The sequence below is a fragment of the Microcaecilia unicolor genome, chromosome 1, assembly GCF_901765095.1.
Source record: "Microcaecilia unicolor chromosome 1, aMicUni1.1, whole genome shotgun sequence".
Classification (NCBI taxonomy): Eukaryota; Metazoa; Chordata; class Amphibia; order Gymnophiona; family Siphonopidae; genus Microcaecilia; species Microcaecilia unicolor.
In genome coordinates this window covers 435,161,814-435,178,903 of record NC_044031.1, presented here as the reverse complement: position 1 = coordinate 435,178,903, position 17,090 = coordinate 435,161,814, and the positions used below count along the sequence as shown (strand labels likewise).

The 17,090-nt window shown below is 39.0% G+C and overlaps 2 protein-coding genes across 4 annotated transcripts in view; one reads left to right on the top strand and one right to left on the bottom strand.

Annotated features, from left to right (window-relative positions):
• Positions 1-17,090, bottom strand: part of LOC115476258 (mRNA cap guanine-N7 methyltransferase-like) — a gene marked incomplete at its 3' end in the record, with an annotated part of 148,199 nt that overhangs the window by 126,437 nt on the left and 4,672 nt on the right. The window contains 1 exon segment of one of the 3 annotated variants that reach the window (XM_030212544.1): positions 514-580. 3 annotated transcript variants of the gene reach the window in all.
• Positions 511-17,090, top strand: part of FAM210A (family with sequence similarity 210 member A) — a 53,786-nt gene continuing 37,206 nt past the window's right edge. The window contains exons 1-2 of the mRNA XM_030212577.1: positions 511-590; positions 4,370-4,878. Coding sequence (XP_030068437.1) covers positions 4,397-4,878 — 482 coding nt within the window. The 5' untranslated portion in view covers positions 511-590; positions 4,370-4,396. The remainder of the gene's footprint in view (positions 591-4,369; positions 4,879-17,090) is intronic.

Genomic DNA, 17,090 nt, shown 5'->3' with positions numbered 1-17,090 from the left:
CAATGAAACCAATATGTCCTCTGTGTACATCCGTATGCTTCTCAAGCTGGCATGTTTAAAAATATAAGTGAGATCAAATAAAAATGCTACAAACAAAAAAAGAACAACAACGTGGATGGAGAGATTTCCTTGCTTTGTTTTGGATGAACAGGTATGACGGCTACCCGGAAGAGAGGGAAAGGAAGATAAACCTAATTGGTTTCAACTTTTTGACGTCATCCCGACTCTAACCTCCTTGGTATAAGCTTCACAGCATCAGCCCCGGTAGAAGCAAGTGCGGCTGCGCTAAATATGTATGTCACATCTGCACGCAGTATTAGTGAGATTCAAGCGCTGGTACACTATAAGCCATATAAATACTCCAACCACACCCAAAATTTCTTCCTAAGGTGGTGTCTCCGTTTTCATTTAAATCAATCCATAATACTTCAGTATTGTCCACAGTGATGCTTACCAATGTCGATTCATCCCCAGGCAGCCCATCTCGGCACCTATAAGACTATACTTGCATACTTTTACGGAACACTACACTGCTGTTCGTCAACCAGTTCCACTTTCGGGCACGGTTGCTGCGCTCGCCTCTCTCTGACGTAAGTTCGTAACTTCCTGTTTCCGGCAAGGTGGGATGCAGAGGGGGAGAAGTAAGTTGTTGTGGGTATTTTAGTGGACACCGTGACCGGAGAAGGAAAGCTGTGGGATTGCTAGTGGGCGACCTCAGGTATGAGTTGGTTGGGGGAGGTGCAATATCGCGGACAAGGTAGAGAGATGGCAGATTATGGGGCGGGGAGACCGGTCTCCGATCACCGAATTCGTGTGGGGAGGGGTGCTTGGCGTGTGAGTATATAGCTGAACGCGTGTGACTTGGTATGTTTGAACATTCAGGAGCCACAAGCCTCTAGTTGCTATAGTGTTTCCCTTTCTTTCTGAAAGTGACCACTACACATATTATAAGTAGGGCTATGGAGTCAGTAAAAATGTACCAACTCTGCAGCTTCAAAATAAAAACTTACAATATTTCAGTATATGGTAAATTTTATCTTTTTGTTTTTGTTGTTCAGGTTCTTTTTCTCAGACTTCAAATATATGTGTTTTGTGGTCGGTTTGTCCTGATTTTGTACATAAAAGAAATATTCTGTTTCTGTAATTAATCAAATTTCTCTTAGCTGTTCTGTACATAGTAGCAGTCGGAGTTGGATAGTAGAAAAATAGGGCTGTGGAGTCAGTCCATACACTAACCGTTTAACTCCAATGACTCTAACTAAGAGAGCACATTTTAAAGGTAATTCTAGAAGAGCTTTCTAGTATTTTACAGATATGACACTCTTGAGCCCTGTTAAATCTGTGCGCTGTGGTGGTGATGAATGGAAGTCACTAACAAGAAACAAAGATGAGCGTAGCAGATTGCCTTAGGGATCGGTCCTGGGTCTGATTCTGTTCTATGTCTTTGAGTAATATTGCTGAAGGGTAAGAAGGAAAATTTCTCTTTTGCTGTGTGACAGATTTGAAACAATGTGGACAGCTGGGAATGAGCAAGTAACATGAGAAGTGGTCTAAAAAATTAGAAGTGTGGACTAATACTTGTCAGTTAAGCTTTAACATGAAGAAATGCAGAAATCTAAAGGAGCTGTATATGAAAGAGGCAGAGAGGTTGATGTAGTTGCACCAGGAGAAGGGCCTTGGGGTGATAAGTATCTGAGAGTCTAAAGGTGGTGAAGCAATGTGGCAAGGCTGTGGCTGAGACCAGAAAGATTCTAGGCTGCATAGAGAGGGGCATAATCAGCAGGAGAGAGGAGGTGATATCGTCTCTGTAAGAGTCATTGTTGAGGCCCTATCTGCAGTACTCTCGTTTTGGAGGCCATATCTTCTTAAGGATATAAAAAGAGTTGAAATGGTTCAAAGGAAGGTAACAAAAATGGTATGGGGACTGCACCCGAAGATGTTTAAGAATAGACTCGAAAATCTGATTATGTATACCTTACAGGAAAGGAGGGACAGGGAAAATGTTCATTAATACCTTTCAGATACTTAAAGTAGTCTTTTTTTCAAAGATGTGGAAGTTGTAGAATTAGAGGATTGTAAGCTCTTTGAGTAGGGACTGTCTTTTTGTGTATGGTGTACAGCGCTGCGTATGCCTTGTAGTGCTATAGTAGTTGATAAATGAAGCGGCAAGGAGGTAAAAGGAAATAAGTTTTCATGGAAAGTGTAGTGGATGCCTGGAATGCCATCCTGGTGGAAATGATTAGAACAAGAGTAGTGACAGAATTTTAAAAATTGTGTGATAAATCTGTATATAGCAAGAGGATGGAATGAAAGCAAAACTTAAATTACTTGCACCACTCTGTAACTTTTTTTTTTTTTTTTTTTTAATGAAACGTGCACAGAGCAGCAGTTACAATTCTTACACTAGACAGAGTAGATAACATATTAGAGAACCCCCCCCACACACACACACACACACACATACTAATACACACATTCCATGTTTGTTGTTTTAGGCTACATTATATTTATGTCATAGGTAGTCTGAGGGTGACGCATTTGAAGGCCCTGGGGAACTGGGAGATACTATGGGGTCCTCTAGCAGCTTTGAGCTCCTGACTTGTTTTTTTCTTTTGAAGCCTGTGATTCTTGTGCATGCACTTAATTACATGGAAATATTGCACTAAATTTATCTATCCAGCAATAAAATTCTGCTGGGCCCTCAAATTTTATGCTGTATTCAGGCCTGGGTCTAGTCTGTTGAAAAATATCCCAGCATTCCATGGGATATTGTGGCACAACAAAATCCAAATTCTATAGGGTCCTGCTCGCTAAGCTCGGTCTTTCAGATATTGCCACCAAATAAGCCCCGTTGCTCCTTTCTCCCACAGAGTCATCAATAGGGGGGAGAAAATCCTGGAAACCAATGCTGCAGGCATTATATTGGTGGTATCTTACAGGACAAGAATTTTCCTGTAAGTTAAGAGCTTTGTTGGTGGTATAAGCAGCTGATTCCATGTTGTCCCAGTCCTCTGGAGCATAGTGGACACCCTACTCCTCCTCCTCTCACTTACACAAACTCTGCAAAAATGGCCTGTTCCTTCAATCAATTCTTTGATTCTTCTGTTTTACAAAGAACAGCATGAATGAATGAGCTAGATTGTCGAAGTCAGTCAACTCATTGTCAAAAATCTGCCCTCTCCAGATCCTGGAGGGTCCCAGGTGGAAAAAAGGGATTTAAAATAATCGAAGTATGTCAGTTCTTTGGTTATTAAGAATCTATATCTTCATGGAAGAAAAGCAGGACCCTTTCTTCCTCTAAATTTAAACATTATATACTCAGTAACAATAAGAGCTATAGATGTTTAGTATATTTAACAAATTAAGGGGCCTATTTACTTAGGGCTTCTTTTACAAAGCCCTTCTAGTGATTCCTGTGCAGCAAATGAGAGGAAGCCCATTCAGTTCCTATGGGTTTCCTCTCATTTGCTACGTGGGAATCGCTGGTGTGGCTTTGTAAAAGAATCCGGAAATGTCTTCTCCCAATTTGTCTCTGAGGGGAAAATGCTTTGTAAGTAGGGCTCTAAAATTCCAACACTGTTTTTAGGTTTAGTACTGTAAGGGCTGGTTTCACCAGTCAGGTCTACAGTTGTGATTGATTTTTGGACTGTGACCTGATCAACACTGCTGTTCTGTAGAAATGTCAGATGTTTTTGGCCACTAGAAACTTTATAGAAAAGTACATTAATGCTATCTTTAAAAAAAAATAAAAAAAAGCACCAGCTCGGGAAAATTTTCTCAAGATTTCCCCAGCTCTGTGGGTGAACTAATTTTTCTAAGCATCAGATCATGCAGTTGCTAGCTCCTCAAAACAAATAATAATTTCTTTACAAATTTTCTGGGGTCATTTTGTAGAGCTGATATTCAGATGGCCATGTCTAGAATGTTCACTGCCATTAGGTGTTTTGAAGCGCTTTCCTTTATTTTGAATGTTATAGCAGTGTATACTTTAAGCCATTTGTTTCAGGAAAGTCTTAACGAGCCAATACAGGAGCCATGTTCTCGAAAGCAGAATGGTTTCTTTCTGCTTAAAACCCACTTCTGGGCTCAAGTTTACAATTCAATCTTTACTTCTCTGGGTTTTGTAAAATTTAAGCAGGTTACAGTGCAGTTTCCAATTTTTTTTTTTTTTTTTTTTTTTACTCATGTTCCTCTTTGACTTTTGAACACACTATCAAGTGTGCTGTTCATTAAGGACTGTAGCTCTAGTTCTGTTGTATTGATTGTCATTTCATGCTATCTCCAGCCAGAGAACAGCAGTCAAGAATGTTGCACATCAAGTAGATGAGATGAATGTTTGCTGACTCTTGGTTTTCTCTCTTCACCATAGGAGTCAGTCTGCAACTTATCATTCACAATGCAGAGGAATTTCTTCCAGGCATTACGTCGCCACAGTGAAAAGATATGTGTGGCATCTCCTCACAATGGCTTTGCGACCTGCTGCAGAAATCTTAAAAAGTACCCTGTCTTGCCCCACATAAGATGCCAAATGGTTGCTGTGCATACTTCTCAGAAACAGTGGGTGCACGTTTCTGCTTTAATCTGTGCCTCTCTGGAAAAGAAGCCATCTGCTATTCCGGTGTCCCAACAAGAGGATCCACATCAGAGAGCACCATCAGAAGGAGACACTTCATTTCCTGGGAGCAGTACTAGAGATAGAGCCCCTGATGCAGATGCAGTCAGTCCAAGTTACACGGAGGCTGATCCTTTGCTAGACAAATCAATTGGTCTAGTTCAGAGATTTAAAAAGACTTTTAAGCAATATGGAAAAGTTTTGATTCCTGTGCACCTAGTGACTTCAGCGTTTTGGTTTGGATCATTTTACTATGCAGCTATGAAGTAAGGACATCTTCAGTTTAGGTTGGTTTTTTGAGGGGGAGGGAAGAATTTAAATTGCTGTAAGATTCATATGTTTTGGGGTTTTTTTTAATCTCATTTTACCAAACATAAGAATTGCCATACTGAGTCGGACCAAAGGTTCATCTAGCCCAATATACTGTTTCCAATAGTGGCCAATATTTTCTCTTATTTTGAGTGTTGCCATGTTCCTCTTTGACTTTTGAACTATAAAGTGTGTTCAAAAGTTTATCTATGCAATTTGTCTGCAATATGTCCAGATCAGAAGGGAGCGTAGCGTGTCTGGGGCATTTCAGGGGCAGACTTAAGGCGTTTTGCATCTATAATGGAACAAAACCAAAATGTTTGTGGCTGAAACTTTGTTTTGGTCTAGACCTGTTTTCAGAATGAATAATGCACACAAAGTGCCCTAAATGACCAGATGACCATTGGAGGGAATCAGGGGTTACTCTCAGTACACCCCTAGTGGTCACTGACCCCCTCCACCCCACAAAGTTGTGAATAAAAGTATGAGTTTCCAGCCTCTATGACAGCCTCAAATATTATAGCCAGGTCTATTAGAGCAACATGCAGGTCCCTGGAGTAGCGTAGTGGTTGGTGCAGTGCGCTATGTAGTGAGGTACTCTGGTCCTTATCTCCCTTTGTCACACTTGTGGTGAAAACTGTGACTCCCTCCCAAAGTCGTCAGGACCCTTACTATACCCACATATAGGTGCTGTTCACCCATAAGGGTATTGTAGTTTGTTGTCCAAGTCCCTTTGCCCCCCCCCCCCCCCCCCCCCAGGAAGGGGGAACAATTCAGCCTCGTAGGCTGAAAAATAAGAGGGACAATCAGACTTAGTTGTAGGCGCACCAGCAAAAATGTTTATTGGTATATCACTAAGCCTAAATACAAGGTAAATGTTCCCTCTGGAGCAAATTGTCACACAGCAAGGCAAGACTGAAAAAGCTGGATAACAAGGTCTGCTCACTGCACCTCTCCCAGCCAGCACATATATATCATTGGTAAGTTTTGTTTTCTCCTAAATCATGTGATTTCTCCTATACTAAAACCATAGAGTAGCCTGTGCCATATATGGATGTTCCTGCATCATATCAGTCTCTCCCAACGTGTTTTCACGTGGACATCAGGTGGCTATTGTCTAATTACTTATCAGTATAGCGAGCAGTTAGGCACAGAACAAAAAATACATAGAACAATCCTCTTGTGTCCTCTCACCCCAAAACTGAAACATTCTGGACATCTTAGGCTCACTTTGTCCTCTGTCTCTCACCACGTCCCAAGGTTATATCCACCTTGTATGAAAGGCATGTTCTCAGTTCCAGCCAAAAGTGCATCTTTGAAGTGTCTGTTCTCAGCTCATGAGAAAGCACTGATTGTTACAAAGACGCTGAGTTATTAGGCTAACATGTGAGAACCAAACAAAGCAATGTCAGGCGTAGGCCTTAGTAACAGGCCTAGCATGGGAAGGAATATACAATAGTCATGTATAGTTGGGGGTGGGAGAGGGCTCGGGGACAAGATAAGGGAGCAAAGGTAAAATGTGTACCTAGGAGATTTTTTATGAAGTGCACAGCAGTGCCCCATTGCTCTCCTGGGATGTCTGAGGGACCAGTCTACTGAAAACGCTTACCCATTCTAAATCCCAGTGGCTTGATTCTCTACATTTTGTACTTATTTGTGGTGGGGGGAGGTTTCTAAAATGAACCAATAAAATAAAAGTGCAAAGTACAAACCGTTGTTGAAAACAGTATTTTTGAAAAAAAAAATACATTTTTTTTTTTAATGGGCTTATTTCTTCGGATTTTGGACATTTAGCGCAAAACATCCAAAGTCCAACGTAGATGTCATATCAAAAATACCCTGCCATGTAACTTTGTAAGTCTAAGTACTTTGAAAATGCACCTCAAAGGCATTGTTTGCTTTTTTGGTCATCGCTACCACTCACTGAGCAGAAGATTAACCTATTGTCCACAATGACACCTAGATATTTTTTTGGGGTGGTGATTCCTAATGTGGAACCTGGCATCAAGTAGTTATTGGGATCACTTCCACTTGTCCACATTAAATTTCAGCTCCCATTTAGATGCTCAGTCTTCTAATCTGCTAAGATCTTCCTGCAATTTTTCACAGTCTGCAGAACCATAGACTGGTGCTTCCCAATCTTTGTGGCTGTGACCCCATGATTGTTCGAGTATTGTGTTCAGTTTTGGAGGCTGTATCTTGCTAAAGATGTAAAAAGACTGGAAGCAGTGCAAAGAGAAGCTACAAAAATAGTATGGGATTTGCGTTGCAAACCATGCGAAGACAGACTTGCTGACCTGAACATGTATACCGCGAAGGAAAGGAGAAACAGGTGACATGATGTAGACATTCAGATATTTGAAAGGTATCTTTTTAGATACCGCTAAAAAAACGGTAAAGGGGAGCAAACTCGGGAGTAATATCAGGAAGTATTTTTTACAGAGAGAGTGGTGGGTACTTGGAATGCCTTCCCACGGGAGGTAGTGGAGATGAAATTGGTAATGGAATTCAAAAATGCATGGCATAAACACAAAGGAATCCTGTTTAGAAGGAATAGATCCATGGAATCTTAGCGGAGATTAGATGGTGACGCCGGTAATTGGGAAGCAAAACCAGTGGTGGGCAGACTTCTGTGGTATGTGCCCTGATAGTGACTGAATAGATATGGATGGGCTGGAGAGTAAATTTTAAGGGGCTTCAACGTTAGCTTCAGAACTTTTAGTACAAGAACAGTGCTGTGCAGACTTCTATGGTCTGTGCCCTGAAAATGGCAAGGACAAATCAAACTCTGGTATACATATAAAGTATCACATACCATGTAAAATGAGTTTTTGTTAGGCAGACTGGATGGGACCGTACAGGTCTTTAACTGCTGTCATTTACTATGTTACTATGATTATGGCCAAATAAAATTGTGTGACCCTCTGGAGGTGGAGAATGATGCACCTATGGAGAACCCACCATGGGTTTTGTGACTCCATTTGGGGTCCTGACCCACAGTTTGAGAAGCTCTGCTATAATTATAAAAATGTTTAACATCCATAAGACAGACAAAATTCCAATTCCCTACAATAAATTATTATTATTTTTTTAAATTGGTATGGTCATCAATTTTAAATGAAAATTCCCTCCCCTTACCCCCACCCCCTTCCCTTCACCAACAGCATCTATAAAATTATAAATACACAAGTCTAAAATTGTTAGAAGAGAAATTCTACCACTAACCCCCAGAGTATTTAAAATTTAGAATTTCCCATATAGTGGAAAATAAGAGCCCAGTGCACATCAAAAACATGCCTCTGATTCTGCACTTCTACTGTGTAATTTGCTCCATATACACAACTCCCCATACTTCACAAAGCCATTCTTTTAAAGGAGGAGTTGACCTTTTCCAGTATCTTGTACTTGCACTTCCTGCTGCCAATAACATACCAGAAATCGGTCTTATACTTCAAGATCTTCTCCCAAGAATATTTCTGATGCAGGATTAGTTATAAGTATATTAGTAATATAGGGAAAGTCCACTACGTAGGTATAAATGTCCCTATTTGATAACATTGCCTCCAGTGTAAATCTGAAGACTTCTAAGACTTAGAATCCCATTTTGCCATTTGTTGTGCTGCAACATAGGTTATCATTAATAACCCAATTTCAGTATTCAAGAGAGCTGTTGAAATAGAACATTTAAATATTTTAGACAGGAGGGGATCCAGTAAGATTCTCGATCAGTAAAGTGAAGATCATTTTCTCATTTCTGAGGATGTGCTTGCACAATGGATTCTATAGATATATGCAGTGTCCCATGTGATCTAGCAATCCAACCTCTTAAACAAGACTCCCAAAGGGGCGATGCACTTTTTTAAAAAAACAAATATGCTTCTCTGAGTATTGAATAAAATTGGTATATTTGAGAATATTGAAAGAAAGGCATTGGTTCCTTGTGAGTTTGGAAGCTTTTAGGCAGAAAGAATTGTTCAAGGTCCGAGAATGGCCCCAATTAGAAGAATCCCAAAAGCCTTTTTGCATCTCTAAAAAAAAACTGCAGTGCAGATAAAGGCGTGTAAGGAGAATAACAGGGATAAACTTTGGTCAGCTTACATATTTTCTTCCAAACTCTTAAAACAATCTGTGTAAATTGATGCCTCAGATTTCCTTTATTAGCTTAATATAGTCCTAAACTGTAGAATAAGTAGATAATTGGATTTCAACAAAATGTGACAAAACAGCAATGATACGAGTTAGTAATAAGCGAAGAGCTTATTACTAACTCGTATCATTGCTGTTTTGCTTGTTCTACAGTTTAGGACTATCAATTAAAGAAGAAACTCACTACTTCCACTGCTAATTATCCCATAGAGAAGAGCGTAAATTTGAAGTGGCCATCTCAGTAGCTAAGCCACTCAAATTTAATCGCTTCACTCTGTCCCATTAACCCATGTTTATTATATTCAATAATATCATATCATTTTGCCTGGCACCAACATCCGGTCCGTAATTTCTTGAATTGCTCCTGGAACCCTATAAGAACTGGCATTATATTGGCCACTTTCCGACCTTCAGGTACTTAACAATTTTAATGGCTGGTTACAGATCACTAATAGTAGATCAGCAATTTCTTTTTTGTTATTTTGTTGCCTTGGATTTACTGCTCTGTAATTTATATGTTTAGTATTATAGCCACTGTTCTACTGAACACTTTTTATATTCACATTTTTATAATGTAAATGAAAACATTGTCTCTCGCAACATAAGACTAAGCATAAGCAAAATATGTTAATAGCATTTCATGTAGAGCTCTCTTCATAAACTTTTTTGATTAGGTTGTCAGGATAGGGCTGTGTGTTGGATATCTGTCCATCATATTTGTTAAAGGATATTCCAACTCAAGTTCTTCAGTGGTTAACAAAATGTATAAATGGGCTACTGTTTGAAGGCTGTTATCCACAAGTGCTTTCTGAAACTATTCTAGCTCCTTTACCAAACTCTTTGGTGTTCTAACCAGAGTTGAAAACTGTTGACGTGTGGCAAGTATCCCCTGGATGTCTATCTAATCTCTTGGAGTTTCCAGTAAATGAGCAAGTTCAAAAAAATTTTTTTTTAGAGTCTTTCAACTTAATTCATAAAATACACATGGTTTTAGATCATAACATAATACGGAAACATTGCTCTTGGTTCTCACTACAAAAATAAGACATTTTCTTGGGGTGGGAAAACAAACATTTTTGCTGCAGTTCAATATTTCGAGCATTTGATGCTGTAGACCACTCAATTTTGCTGTATAAACTGAATGAACTAGGCATTTCTGGAAGTGTACTCGGGTGGTTTTGAACAATTTTTGAAAAAATAGGACTTGTAGTGTTACGGGAAGAGGTGGAAGATCTTTTTGATTGGAATCCTGGTTGCAGGGTTCCACAGGGTTCTCCTCTGTCTCCTCTGTTTAATGTATATATGAGTTTTTTGGGTGATTATTTTCTGGGTGATGAGACTTTCATACTTTCTTATGCAGATGATTTTTTTTTTCAGGGTTCTGGTTCATCTAGTTTATTTATTACATTTGTACCCCACATTTTCCCACCTATTTGCAGGCTCAATGTGGCTTACATAGTACCAGAGAGTTGTTTGCAGACTCTGGAGTAAACAAATACAAGGTTTTGTTGTGGTAAGATAAGGTTCATGTGCTAGGACCACATAAAGGAATCGTACAACAGAATAGTTGTTTAATGACCATTACGAACTGTAGTGTTGTTGTGTCGCAAAGATCAGTCATTTATGTTGGATCGGAAGGGTATGCCTTTTTAAACAGGTGAGTTTTTAGTTTTTTTCTGAAGTGTAAGTGGTCGTAAGTAGTTTTCAAGGCTTTTGGTAGTGCTTTCCATGGTTGTGTGCTGATGTAGGAAAAACTGGATGCGTAAGTTGGATTTGTATTTTAGTCCTTTGCAGATTTAGGTATGATCGTGTTGTTTCTGGTTGGTAGGTCAGTCAAGTCTGTCATGTTTCCTGGCGCTTCTCCGTAGATGATTTTGTGAACCATAGTGCAGATTTTGAAGGTGATGCGTTCTTCGGGAGCCAGTATAGTTTTTCGCGAAGGGGTATAGCGATTTCAAATTGCTTTTTTCCGAAGATGAGTCTTGCTGCCGTGTTTTGAGCGGTCTGAAGTTTCCTTAAGGTTTGTTCTTTGCATCCCGCATAAATTCCATTGCAGTAGTCTACATGGCTTAGTACCATTGATTGGATCAGGTTGCGAAATGTTTCCCTCGGGAAGAATTGTTTTACACATTTGAGTTTCCACATTGAGAAGAACATTTTCTTTGTTGTGGATTTTACTTGGCTCTGTAGTGTTAAGTTGCGGCCCATTGTAACACCGAGGATTTTCAGGCTGTCTGAGACAGGGAGGGTGTGATCTGGGGTGTTGATGGTTGGGACAGTACCGTAGATTCTATCAAAAACTATATCTCCTTGATAGATGGGCTACAAGTCATCTTTTGAAACTAAACAAAAAATGAAAGTACTTTGGTTTGGTGATATAGTCAGACTTCCAAATAAAATTATTACTTTATTATCCGGAGGTACTAAATATTGAGGACCATTCTAGAGCATTGAGAGTAATACTGGATTCAACTTTTGAGAAACAGATTAATACTCTCAGTAGAAGATTTTAGTTGAAGCTCCGACAGCTTCGGGCAATAAGATCTTCATTAACAAAAGAAGATTTTAGATCTGTTGCTCAGGCTATCTTGCTACCACAGTTGGATTATTGTAATTCACTCTACTATGGTATCTCAGTAAAGCAGTTAAAACAGTTACAGTTGATGCAGAACACAGCCATTAGTTGATTTGTGACCTCGGGCCTTTTGATTTACCGAGACTTTCACTATCTTAGGATAAATAAGCATATTGAAAATTAAGATTTTATGTTTGATTTTTAAGTCAATTTTTGGTTTGAATCCTGAAGGAGTAACAGAATTATTGACTTTTTCATCTGTGGAAAGGCCATCAGGATTTTTTTAGAATTTTGAAACTGGGTTTTCCTTCTTTGAAAACCTTTCAGTTTGAATCTATTCTCAGTCTCTTTTCCATATGTCAGAGCTAGACAATGGAATAAAGTTCCTTTAGATTTGAGATCTGTATTTTCTTTTCCTTTTTTTAGGAAACTGTTAAAAACCTATTGGACTAAAATTTTTAAGTTTAGGGTTTTTTTTAAGATAATTTTTTTGTTTTTAATGACTGTGCTGTTTTGATATTTGTTATTATCTCTATTATTTCTAGAGTTTCTTTTCAATATGTAAACCACTTTGAATCCCTTGGGAATATTAGTGGTATAGAATAGAAAGATAAGAGAACTGCCACAAATGTGATGTATGTTTGGAGAAGTAGTAAATGAATAGTGTAAAAGTAGATTACTTCGGAAGACAAGCGGTTTTGTGCTTATGACCAAAGAGAGGAAGGTAGTGTATTGATCTTTTACCAAACAACTTTGTGCTTATATGGAATAGATAGGTATTTTTTTTTATTCATAAGAGATCAGCAGAGTAATACTTTCCCAGGGTGTCTTTTCAAGTACAGACTAATACAGTAACCTTATTTCTATTTGAATATGTAGAATTGAAGATCAAAGAAGTTATAAGTGATATCTTGGTAATTTTTTGTTATTGAGTTAAATTTAAGTATTGATCAGCTTTGGAATGCTATGCTCCCTTTCTTGAGTTAATGCATAAGGAGCTTATTGATCATAGGTAAAGAAACTAGGCTCAGAATTAATATCGGCTATTATAGGTTTTGATTTCCAGCCATATACACCCTAGAGGCTGACCGAATTTCAGTTTTGGTTTTAGCTGAAAAAGACCATCCATTTTCAGTAGAAGCTGAAAATTTGTGCTTTGTTCAAGCTCTGACAATCCGTAGTGGCCCTCACTGGTTCACATTCACACAACCAAACTTGTTTTTGGTTTCGGGTTTGGCCAAAAGTTTTCAGACCGATTTGGTGGCAGTTTTGGTCGAAACCGAAAAAAAGCAGTTTTGTTTGGCCTTTAATATACCCAAACGTATTTTCTGTAAGCGTGGTGTTAGACAGGAACTTCAAACAACCACACCCACACGAGGAGCTGCACATCACATTAAATTGATAATTACGATAGGCCCATTTAAATCGGTACTATTTTCCTGGATTCTGTCAGAACTGGGAACTTTCTTACATCTAACTCATCCATATATCGTTATGTAATTCATTCTACGAAACGGGTCATCGTGGAGAGCATCCTGCATCAAATCCTCTCCCCCTTAACCTCTTGAACTGTGAAAGTTTCCAACAAGTGTTCTTGACTTGACTTTACCTGATGACCTGGCCTATACTGTCTTAGCTTACTGAGTACCTGGTCTGACTTATTCCTGAGTGCCTGAAAGATCAGTATTAAACTTTTAAATTTTATTCCTTGCCAGTATTGATAGCCAGTATAATTCTGCAACAAAAGGAAAAACTTTTCATTATATGGCTTCCCCATTATCATCCATGTTGCAGTCTTGATAGCTTTGGAAGCCCTTTAACAGAGCAGTGCAGTAGTCCATGGTCAACAGAACCAGGAAAGTACTGAACATCTTACGTTCTACTAGGTCATTTTATTGTATTTGCATTCTTCTCTTTATTTTATATTTATTGTAAACCACTTTGATGGCTTGTTTGATAAGGCGGTATATCAAGTTTAGTAAACAAATAATAAAATTGTAACCCACATAACCGTCTCAACTCAGCATATTCTTTACCATTGACTATACATGGAATTCCAAATTACACTGCTCAAATATCGGCACCCTCAGATTTCTCACACAACTCTTCCTTCTTTACAATACTGTAGGAGAATTTCTCTTCCGCTACTTGCCTTTTTGGCTTGGTGTGGATTACAAAAGGTTTTTACAATGGACAAAAATATCCCCTAATTACAAACATTAGATAAAGCAGATTACGCTCTTTAATATATTTCCTAAAACTATAGCATTTCAATAGTTTTGTAAATCTAAGATAAGGTTCCTTTCTCAATGCAAGAGGTAAGGAATTCAACATTTAACTTCTTGCTAGGAAAATGAAGCAACAAAAACGTATGTGTGGACAGAAATAGAAGTAGCAAATTATTCTGAGATCACAAGTTCTTAGATATCAGTGTTTTAGGAAGATAACTCTTGAGCCAAGCCAGGATAAGTCTAAAAGTTATAGTACATAATTAAATTTACAATGTGCACAAATAGGAAGCTAGTGAATTTTAATCAAAAGAGGAATAATTCTTTGGCTGTTTAGTCCAAAAAGCATTCTAGTTGCAGCATTTTGTAAAGCTGAAGACAGTTGTAAAAATTTGTAGGACAGCCAATATATAATAAATTACAGTAGTCAATAGAAGATAAAAATCATAAATTGAACTAAGAGAAACAAATCAACAATACTTCGTCTTTTTTTTTAATTTACAAAAAACTCCCAAATTAAATTGTTGAGCTTTAGTCGTCAAGTGTGAATCTAACATTATTCTCAAGATTTGTAAAAATGACAGGGCCTTGTTTACTAAAGTACGCTAGCATTTTTAGCACGTACATAGAATTAGAGCATGCTAACTGTGTAGGTGCCCACAGGAATATTGTGGGCACTTACAAAGCACACTCTAAAAACGCTAATGCGCCTCTAGCACGGCTTAGTAAACAGGGCCTTTAACGTATTTTCAGTTTATAATAATAGATATTGAAGGAGGGCCCAACTACATCATTTTAGTTTTCAGTGTATTTAATTTTAGCCGTACTATATCTGCCCACTCTTCTACCAAAGAAAAATAATCTTCTATCAAGGACATTTTAGTCTGGAGAAAGAAGTTAAAAAGGATCAATAAGGTAATGTCGGCATATGTGTAATAAAATTTTCCTTTACCTTCCAGTGAATTAACCAACTGTCACCATAATTACACAGAAAAGTATCGATGACAGTGGGGAACCCTGTGGGACTCCGCACCCCATCGACCAACTGTTCGATGTAACAATTTTCCCATTTTACAGAATTAGACCTATTAGTGAGAAAACTCTTAAACCAGTGAAGCACTTTTCCAGATACATCACTGGAGTCTAATAGATAAAGCATTAAATGCTGCAGACAGATCAAACTAACAAAAGCAGTTGATAGCCATTTTGCACTAACTGTGATGGTATCTCTGGTAGAGCACCTAACAGATTTGGTGCTAAAGCCCTTCCAAAAAGCAAACCAAGTAGAAGAGAGAATATTGTGGTTCTCCAAATAAGTTTGTTTCAATTACCTTGAAGAATAATGGGATACCTGCTATCGGTCTATAATTTGTTGGGACAGACATATCTTGGGCAGAATTTTTTAGAATAGTTGTCAAAATAATTGCACCCAGGGAACTAGGAAATTGTCCTTTCTGAAACAAATCAAATAATGCTGAATGTATCCAGGCCAACAGTTCAGTAGGTGCTGTCTTAAATAAGGACAGATATCTAAGAAGCAATGGGATTTTGAACTAAGCTTTAGTAAGAAATGAAAATCGGAGATAGTAAAAGGAGGAAAATCTGACGAATAACTGTCCCCAGAAAGAGAAATTTTAAGATTCATAAATGCAGCTGGACTTAGTTTAAGAGGTGTCCACCAATTATTTTTTCTTGAAAATATTCTGCTCATTTATGACTGGTTGCAGCATCGTTACAAAATCCCATCCACTAACAGAAGTGGGTCTGAAAATATTTTCTTATGGGTCTTTTACTAAAGATTAAGTCAAGTTATCTGCAGCAGGGCTCATTTTATTCCTATGGGCCCTGCTGCTAATAACTCGAGCTAACCTTTAGTAAAAGACCCCCTTAGTTTCCCCCAGTCTCAGAACTAGCCTGTTCCATATTCACTACTAACCCATTCTTTTACAACAGCCCATTACCACTTGCATACATTCTTGAACTCATCTCACCCTTCCCCCACCCCAAAAGCCTTTGATAAGCCGCCTCAAGTGGTCAGAGAAAGATGTTAAAGGGCATTGGTGAGCGGGAGGATCCCTGAGAGATTTCAGCTGTTCAATAAATTGAGGTGATCTTGCACCAAACCTCATCCCTCTAAAAATGAGGAGATCCAAACCAGTATAGTTCTCACAACCCGATCTCAGTACACCTAATTTTCATTATATTATGGTTGATGTGGAGGGACATTTTCAATATGATGTCTAAATCCGATTTTGGACATTTTGCGGGGTTTCTACTCAGGTGGTGCAGGCTTACAGGCCACCATTTGTGACTGGTATATGGTGAGATGTTAAAAAAAAAACGCAATCAAGCGGAGAACTCGAACGCCCCACGGGAAGACACGGAAATAGGTAAAAAGTGGGATGTTTGACCACGGAAATACAAATCCTGGAGACAATATCATAAAAGCTTCTTTATTGAAGAAAAGACTCGACACAACTGTTGTGTTTCGGCCTACAGGCCTGCATCAGGAGTCTCCCGCTATGACGTAGCGTATATGAATCTGAAATGCCTGAAACACGATTTGGTCCGTGTGACGAACCAAACGTAAAGTGATTGGCTATATTACAAAAGTGGCCTTGAAAAAGACCTTTCGTGGTAAGCTTGTCCGTAGCGGGTCACTAGGAGCGCAGCATGGAACGTGAAAAAATGTAATATAGCCAATCACTTTACGTTTGGTTCGTCACACGGACCAAATCGTGTTTCAGGCATTTCAGATTCATATACGCTACGTCATAGCGGGAGACTCCTGATGCAGGCCTGTAGGCCGAAACACAACAGTTGTGTCGATTCTTTTCTTCAATAAAGAAGCTTTTATGATATTGTCTCCAGGATTTGTATTTCCGTGGTCAAACATCCCACTTTTTACCTATTTCTGGTATATGGTGAGAGCCATGATGGGCTGGTTGCAGCAATTGCCGGAGTCCCCAGTGGGTGACCTGTTCAGAATCAGGAGCTGACCCTTTGAGCGATGTGTTGTATGATTTGATGCACATCTTCTCTCACTCAGTGACCTCCACTGTTTGAGGGGAGGGGGGGAGGGACTGTGGCCCATCCTGAACTGTGCCAGAAGGGCTCCCAGTGGTCCACCTGCTGTTATGAGCTGTTCGAGGGGTGGGCATTGGTTCTGTTTGGACAAGCATCAGTTTGGCTTTGCTCTGGGACCGGACAGGTCCTTCAA